We start from the raw sequence: 9,332 nt of genomic DNA, 5'->3' as shown, positions 1-9,332 counted from the left end.
TCTCTCTCTCTCTCTCTCTCTCTCTCTCTCTCTCTCACTCACCCCTGCATCCTTCTGCAGGAGAGCTGGAGCTTAGTATTAGAATGTATCTCTGCTGCCGGCATCTAGTTATCTCTCATTGGGTTACCCTCTTTATAAAATGCACCTTCTTGGTCTTTATCACTGATCTTCAGCTTGCCATTGCCAACACAGGTAAGGGGATGCACCCTGATGCTTGCCTAGTGCCTGCATAACTTTGCTGCCCTGCTCATTGTTCATGAATTCTGGAACTGGCTTCACTGTTCCACTTTCGGGAATGTGCTGTGGATGTGTTGGCTTTTAGAGCAGTCCTGTTGAATTACGCCTGCTGAGGAGAGGTTGGCTAGTTGAAGGGAGCTTGGGGGGGGATTGAGATGGCCTAGCAGGGGGGAAAAACCAGGGGGTTAGAAGATTGTAGGACTGAGTGAAAGCAGATGTGTAATATAAAGTTCCTTACAATGGGGGAGGTGGAAAGAGAAACTTTTTGGATACTACTTCAAGTTAAAGTCTGGTGCTAAACAAGTAACACTTTCTACCCCGTGCACAATTAACCTTCATGACGTCACGTAAGACCGAAAACAACTCCACTTCTCTTTAATAACGTGGCTAGATATCATCGTTAAACAGCATTTGGTTTTGGGTATGGGTTTATGTGTGTAGACAGGCGGTTTTCTAAAGTAAGCAGAAAGTTTGTCTTTTTCATTCCCCTCCTGTGTTTAGAATGTTCTGTGCACAAGGCCGAGCCCAAATTTTGGATCTGCCAAGTCATCAGAAAGCTGAGCAAATGTAATTAACGATACCGTTTGAATGTTTGATTCATTTGCTTTAACTGTTATTTAACTCTGCATAAACTGTTTTCTTTAACTTAAATACATATCACGTTTGCGAATCACTTTGGTACACCATCTTCCAATATCACATTGGTCGGTCCAATCTTCACGCCGATGCGGAGTATAAATATGTAATTATTAATATTTACAATAGCAATTTTTTTTTTTTTTTTTGCATGTAGGAAATTAAGGTAAGTTGTCATTGGGTTGGGATCATTGAAATGGCCCACAAACACTTAATAGGCAGTTACCTGTATAACTGTAATCATTCAGAAAAATCATGAGGTAGCTCTGTCACCGCGGAGAGAATCCTATTACTGGCACGTCATTGATTTAGGCTTAATATGCTCTATACTTGTTTCATATGGGAGAGTGGGCCATGACTTCACATTATAAATTTCACTAGGGCCAGTAATTGATGTGGAATACAGAGGACCCCTGTGCAGAAACACATTCTAGGGCCCCTGTTTCACCTCCATCACTTTACCCTTTTAGGATGCCACCTCATGGTGATGATGATGATGAATTCCACTGTATTTTGTGCTTTGTAACATGTATTGCTAGGTTGCTAATGTGTTCTCGCTGAAATCTGGAACTTTGATAGATTATCTCCAATAGATGCTGATTGGGGACATAGCCTCTTGTCAGTGCCCATCTTTCTTTACCAAGCTCCACCTTCGCAGTCTCAAGGATCTCTTGTTCTGCAAGGGCTGTTGTATGCAATAGAAGATACACAGGGCCGCCCAATGGGGAGCCTTTGCTATGAAGCTTCAAGTATCAGTAGGCCACTGTTATAGAAACCCCCCATAAGGTCGCCACTCTGTCAGCATGCTCCTTCTCTATATACAGTGTCAATGAGTAATTTCTGCCCGACTTATTTTGTCCGGGTTTCAGCTGCCATGAAACCCGGACACAGCATTCAAAACCCGGACTGTCCTGGTGAATCGCGGACAGGTGGCAACCCTAATGTAATCCCTATTTTAATTACCATGTATCACAAGCAATTGACATTTTTAATAACCTTCTGTCTTCATCTTTTTCCATCCATTTTTGCATCTCAGTACTGCTGATCTCCTCCATCCTCTTTCAGTCACTTCCTCTCTGCACAGTCTGCCTCCAGCATGTACATCTTTGCACAGGATCAGTTTCTTAATAACATGCCAGGACACTGTCTGTTGTTATGGTCATTTGTAGTCTCCACCAGGACCGCATATGACAATGCAGGAGCACAATTGGGAGATAGTTGCCTGCCCATAACAGGAAGTGCCTGAAGAAGGACCTTTTGTGGCAGGATCACCAGGTATCATGTTAATGAAAGCTACAGATTTAAAATGTTAAAACAACGTTTGAATTGACATTAAACCTGTTAAAATGTATATAAGATTTGACTGATTGGATTTAAATCTACTCGTTTACATGAGGCGATCTGGCATTGCTGCGGCGGGAACCCACTGTATGGCCAAAGCATCATTGTGCTGAAATACCAAATGTCCATCATGTGACGTTGCTGCAACCCGCCAATTGTCGGTCTCAATGTTATGTTTCCTCCCAGTTACTTTAAAGTATATGTAAACCCAATCTCTAAAATGTCATATAAGTTATAGAAGCCTTTCTCAACCAGGGTGTTGTGGCACCCAGGGGTGACTTCTGCCTTCCTCACGGGTGCCTCAAAATGTCTTTCCATGGTGCAGGAAGGCATCTGATATGAAGTGGGGACTCTGATATGAAAGTGGGGTTGTGATATAAATCGGGGACTTTGATGTGAACGTGGGGCTCCTGATGTAAAGGAGGAACTCTGGTGTGAAAGTAGGGGGGCTCTAATGTAAATGGGGGACTCTAATGTGAAAGGGAGACTCTAATGTGAAAGGGGGGCTTACGATATGAAGAAGGCTTTTGATATGAAGGGGGGCTTGTGTTGTGAAGGGGGGGGGGACTCTGATGTGAAGGGGGTTCCTAATGTAAAGGGGGACTCTGCTGTAAAAAAAAAGGCTGATTCTGATGTGAAAGGGGGGCCCTGATGTGAAGGATGGCTTCTGATTTTAAAGGGGGACTGTGATGTTAAGGGGGACCCCATTTTGTTGTGTTTGTGTGAGGCCCCCTTCCATACCAAATGCATACTAGACCCCTATTGTTCCAAACTTTGTTTAAAGGCCCCTGTAGTTTTGTCATATATTGGATAGGCGTGCCGAGGGGGTGACAGCCGTTCAGCTGGGCTTGATGAAATACAGACAGTAAAAATCAGAGACAGATGACATAAGTAGAGCTGCAGCTGGTATAACTTTCCTCCTCTAGTGACAAGCATTTACATGCAACTGACTGGAGCAGGAAGTCATGTATTTGTAAACACAATGGTTTTAAATGGTGATATTTTAATCATTTTTTACTTAATGGTAATATCTTCCTACGCTTCTGCTCTGACTGACATGCCTTTGTCCTGAATAGTATGCTTTTGTCAAAATAAATTATATATCTATATAGATATATAATTTTTATAGTGTAAAGAGTGTTGTAACCAAGTGCTTGAAGCTTTTTTTTTTGCATTAAATCATGCCCATATTGAAGGTTAAAGTGTAACTGGGTTACTGGGTTAGGTAAAAAAAATAATAATAGAAGAACTAAAGAGCTGAGATTCTTACCTTTCCTTGGTGAAAATGCTGCTTCAGTTTCCCTCCAGTGCTGCTCACATAACCAAATGCCTCAGCTGATACTTTCCTTCCCATACTACTTGATCACACCAAATGCGGACCAGATCTGCATGAGTTTCTGCACATGCAGTGCAGTGTGTTTTGCTGCGTTCCGGGATGTTTTTGTAAAAAAAAAAAAAAAGCCTAAAATTGGCTTTCAGTGCTGTACATGGCGTTTACATGCAGTTTTTTATGCATTTGCATGCGTTTTGGTGTGTTCCAGAGCAGAAAAAACAGTGCATGCTGCAGTTGTTCCACATGCTCTGGAACTGAATGCTGTGGTGTGAACTAGAGCCCAAAATACCATTGGAATACATTGAATGCTCCACACTTGGTGTGAACAAGCCTAAAGCACACCATGCTGGAAATTCAACCTTGGCTGCAGAATATGCAATGCAACATACTGCAGTGTAAATAACCTTTATTTATCCATCCCAGCAAATTTTGTTCTAGTTTTGAATAAAGTAGAGAAGGGTTAGAACCTCTCTTAGACATTTATTGCTATCTGATTTCCCATCAGGGAGCTTTCCTTATTATTATTATTATACAGGATTTATATAGCGCCAACAGTTTGCGCAGCACTTTTCAATATAAGGAAGACATTACACTCACAATACAATTCAAAACAAGATGGTAAGGAGGGCCCTGTCCATGAGGGCTTACAGTCTAAAAGGGAGGGGCAAGTGATACATGAGGAGGTAGCTGTGTGGGGATGAATTGTTTGAGAATGTGAAGGTTCAGTGGTTAGGTTGAGGTGGTGCAGGCTTCCCTGAAGAGATGAATCTTTAGGGAGCACCTCAATGCAGTCAGAGTAAGAGATAGATGGACAGGTTGGAGTAAGGAGTTCCAGAGGATGGGAGAGACTCTACAGAAGTCCTGGAGGCGAGCATGGGAGGAGTTGGTGAGGAAGCAAGAGAGAAGAAGTTATTTGGAAGAACGGGGGGACGGTGAGGGTGATACCTTGAGACAAGGTTGGAGATATATCCGGGGGCAGAGTTGTGGATGGCTTTGTGAGTGGTTGGTAATATTTTGAATTTTATCCTTTGAGTGATTGGGAGCCAGTGGAGGAATTAGCAGAGGGGGGTTGCAGACACAGCAATTGGTGAGGTGGATGAGTCTAGCAGCAGCATTCATGATAGATTGAAGGGGGGGTAGCCTGTGTAGAGGTAGGCCAATGAGGAGGGAGTTGCAATAGTCAAGACGAGAGATAACAAGTGAGTGGATGAGTAGTTTTGAGTTTTCATTGGTTAGGAAGGAGCATATTTTGGAGATGTTACGAAGGAGAAGGCGGCAGGATTTCCTTACATGTCCTTTACTAGGGACACAACAGGAAGTGTCAGGAGGTGTCACTTTTCAAAGTGGAGGAGACTCCCAACATTATAATAGGGGTCCCCTATTGGGAGAGTTCCCCTCTACTCCTGTTCCAGTGACAATTGTTAGATTTTAGGTATAAGCCCTGTCAGACTGGGCTGAATTTTAGCTCCACTCTGGGCTTGTTTATCAATTGGATTGCCTTGAACATTGATATTAAAGAAAATGAACAAGATAAGTGAAATATGAGCACATGAGCAACGGTTATGATGAATGTCAAAAGTCTACCAAAATCTTTTGTCCATTCAATATGTCCTTTTTTGTACGTAGTTAGCTACACATGCCACAGGAAGTCCTTGTAAACTCTTAACAGCTATGTACTCTCTTACTAGCCCACAGGCTGTTCTCACACGCACATGCGGTCCATCAACACCATTGATGGCCATGATTTTATTATTTGTCCTAAAACAACTGCTTGGACTAATTGTGGTTGCACACTACGGAATGATCAAAGGGGCATTCCGACCATTGTTTACCATGTCAACTCACCATGTGTTTCTGCACAAGCAAACTTGATTATAGTTAAATATAATTCTCAGAAAAGATAAGTTTATTGTTAAAGCACTTTAAAGTGAATCTCAAAACAACCACTGAAATCTCATATAAGCTTTAGCATGTTAATGTAATTTTAATAGTTGCTTTTAGTTTTAAAAAACCTGCAGTTTTTATTAAATGAATACCTGTGATCCTGCAATGAAGGTCCTTTATCAGGCACTTCTTGTCTACCAACTGTGCTCCTTCATTGTCACATGCACCCTGGGTCTGTGCTGACATACATTGCACAGGCATGGTCAACCATAGTCACTATGGTCTAGGGCAATGATGTGTAGCCAACACTGGAACTAGTGCATGTAGATAGGAAGTAACTGAAACAGGCTGCAAGAGAAAAGTAGCGCTGAGATGCAAAAAAGTAGAAAGGCAGCAACTGACCATGGATCTCTAATGGTTTGTCTGAGGTTTCCACATAGGCAAAGAATGTCACCCCAATCATAGACTGCAATCCAATGTCTATGGACTTGTTTGCAGCTTGCCAACCAACTGAAGTCATGGCTGTCCAACTTGATCTGGGAGCACCCTTTGGTTTCCCAGTTTTAGGCAGAATATGGCTAAAGCAGCATAATCAGTAAAGTGACTCGCTGTGTATTGGTATCTTTTGTCTTCGGACGGTTGACTTTGGTCAAAATGGCTGGTGTTGACAAGGCCAACCATGGCTCAATTTTCAGCTGATTCAGCAGGAATCGGGCAAAATTTGAGTTGTCTATGGCCAGCTTAAAACCCGGGGAACCCAAGCAGGTTTTCCAATGCACTCATTACATCAGTAATGCACATCAGTCTGTACATGCATATCAGCTCTGCCCTCAAGGAGCTCCAAATCTATGGCCAATTAAGCTACCAGCATGTTGTTGGGGCGTGGGAGGAAACCAGAGTACCCAAAGGAAGCCAACACAAGCACAAGGAGAACATGCATACTCCATGCAGTTAGTGTCCTGACTGGAATTCAAATCAGGTCAGGATTCTGGGAATATCTAATAATGTTGGTGTTGCTTAAACAGCGCCCTGAATTTTTTTTTTAACTTTCACCTAGAATACCTCCTAAAAATAGTGTGTGAGGGTGCCTAGGCACTCTTGTGTCTACAGCCTCATAGGTGTATATCTGTAGTGTGAGATCTGAGGCACAGCTGCACTGACTGCTAGTCTCAGGATATCTGGAGCGAGATTTGATGATGTTACCACTGTACGTCTCACTATTCTCCTTAATGGAGGCTCTGATATAAGATGGCCACCTCCACACAACCACACAATGTAGAACAAGGCATGGTAAGTCAGTAATGGGAAAAGATCGGCTGCAGAGACCACAGGCAATACTGGTGACTGGTCTTTTGTCTCTCTGTCTGCCTTTTGGAAGCTGCTGTTGCTGACCTTTGCTCCTGATAGAATCCTTGCTGGTATGCTGATCCAAAGGCTTCACTATGTTGAGCTCCGACCTGGAAAAAGATTGCAGATCAAAAATCCTGATGTCAAGCTAACTTTCTTATTTGCATGATTGTTCATGGCCATTAAGCTATGGCAACCCTAGTAGGTCAGCATTGGTAAATTCCTTGTTTCTCTCAGCACTAGTTTAAACCAATGAGAAAAAGTCCTATATGCGTGTGGGATAAAAGATTATATAAATGGCTTTGGGGGGGATTTTGATATATCATCAATACACCAATATCAGTCTTAAGAAGCAGAACTTTTCTCTATGTAAGGGTTGAAAACAATATAAGCTGATTGTATTTGAAGACTATTGCTGGACAGTTAGTTTTTGGAAAGCCGACCTTGCATTTTTGTGCATTTTTGGTATGTTACTCACTGTTTCTTTTGTACGATTTCCAGTAAAATCCATGTTATGTAGAGATGAGCGGTAACCCATTTAATGTGCCTAAGCTGTATGAATGCATGAACATTTGGCCAATCATTTCTTTATCCTATCAGGTAGGGAGGATGAGGTGCTGCTAGACAGCCTCAGGCACCGCTTATCTTGGGATGAACAATATCAGTGTTTACCCCGGAGGGCAATCAAATGCCATATCTGCTATTGCCATAGAAGCAAGGCTTGAACTAGCTTCTTTCATCTCATGTTTGGTGCCAGGTTTAGCTAAATGGATCTGAATCAGTTTAAGGGTTATTGAATGATTGCAAGTCCTTAAATACAGCAAAAGTTTCCATCTGCTGCTCAGCCGGTTCAATGCTGATTGTCCAAGAAGCCGGCTTCCCAGCCAATCAGCATGGAGCCGGTTTTTCGGCCAATCAGGAAGCCGGAAAGCTGGGTCATTACTCGCTGCCCGTCTTCCTGATTGCCCAGGAAGCCAGCTCCATGTTTCCTCAATGGCACTGCCGGTCAGAAGAAATCTTCCTCTGACTGTAAGTTTCTGACTGTAAGAGACCCCCCAGTGCTGCAAGGCAAAAGCACTAACCACTATGTCACTGGGTGTTCTGGGTATTGTCCCCTTTTCTCTGCAGGATCACCAGCAAAAAATAAGGGGGGGGGGGGGGCCTCAAAAAAAAAACTCACATTTTTGTTTTTGGGGTTAGATACAATGTTAGAAAACTTTGATACCTATGGTCCTTCAGTGTTTTTTTTTCTGGTGTTTTCCAAGTTTCCTCTTTAATCTATACTGGTGGGTTAACTAGTTCCTATTCAAAACTGACCCCAAGGTTGGCAAACACTGTGTCTATATGACTGTGGTAGGGACACTAGATTGTAAACTCTTCCAGGGGATGTTCATGTGAATGGATCAATGTTCAGTTTAAAGCGCGGCAGAACATGTTGGCACTATATAAATGAACACAAAGAAAATACTGCTAATTCCCGGGGCAGAAGCCATCTGAGTTTTCAAGATTCAGCCCACGGAGTAATTGAATCCACTGGGTTTAGGCCGTGAGTTTGTAAATATAGAACAGATTTATGAGTGTAGTAAGACAGAAGACATTTGTGATAAAAATGATGAGGGAGATATTTTCCTACACACAGCTGGTTTCCTGTCTGGGATTATGCTGAAAGTTGCTGCAGTCAACTTGTCTTAGTCATCTTTTATGGGACGTGTCTAATAATGAAAATTAAACAATGACCCACACAAACAGCTGGATGCCAAATGCAAATGTGGTTGGGTTTATTTTAAAGATAACAAAGAGTAAAGGTGGGTAGCAAAGTATAGTAACTCAAAGTGACTCATTTGATGTCACCTTTTAGCAGTTTAGTCAGAATAATTTATGACCACAGATTAGGTGCAACACTTTGCTCTTCCACTAAAATAACCAGTGTCTAGTGGGCAGTTCAGGCATTGGTCAACGTGGACAAGCTACAGCTGAGATTTCATTTACCTTTCTATGGAATAGGCTTGCTTCAATTCCCTATATATTCCAATCATATACCCACCTTGCATTATTACATGATAAGTTGTGAATGCTTTAGAGTCTTTCAGTCAGGTTTGCATAATTCAAGGCCATACAGCTAAGACATGGGACCTTCAAAGTCCCTATGTGGTGCAGTTCTACAAAGAGTCCTTACTGGACTGTTATAAGAGCCATTTGGCTTGGGGGGGGAGAATAGTGCAAGGTGGCATGGTCAAGAGTCCATGCTTATGACGAAACTTTCTCGCTCTGAGAATACTGTTGATGGAGGCTGTTGGATGAGGCTTGCAGGCTTGGCCTATGGCATGTTAAGTGCAAAGTAGTAAGAAAAAAAGAAAAGGAAATCAGGATGTTTTTATATTTACCAGGGCACTGAATTACTATAGAGTAAAGCCATAGAGAGTCAACGACAATTGCTTGTGTATTTCTGTCTCTACAGGTTCACTTTAAGTATAGGTGTACGATAAACTGCTTTCCTAATCTGCTAAATCTCAACCCTTTATTTGATCATATACATTTAATAAAAAACGGAGTG

General features: G+C 42.2%; 1 protein-coding gene across 1 annotated transcript in view; it reads left to right on the top strand.

The window, feature by feature from the left end:
* Nucleotides 1-37: 37 nt before the first annotated feature.
* The window catches only part of MRC2 (mannose receptor C type 2), a 53,262-nt gene continuing 43,967 nt past the window's right edge, over nt 38-9,332 (top strand). The window contains exon 1 of the mRNA XM_018569006.1: nt 38-192. Coding sequence (XP_018424508.1) covers nt 84-192 — 109 coding nt within the window. The 5' untranslated portion in view covers nt 38-83. The remainder of the gene's footprint in view (nt 193-9,332) is intronic.

This window comes from Nanorana parkeri, unplaced genomic scaffold (genome assembly GCF_000935625.1).
Source record: "Nanorana parkeri isolate BGI_ZX_2015 unplaced genomic scaffold, ASM93562v1 scaffold1272, whole genome shotgun sequence".
Taxonomy (NCBI): Eukaryota; Metazoa; Chordata; class Amphibia; order Anura; family Dicroglossidae; genus Nanorana; species Nanorana parkeri.
This window is presented reverse-complemented; position numbering and strand designations above follow the sequence as displayed.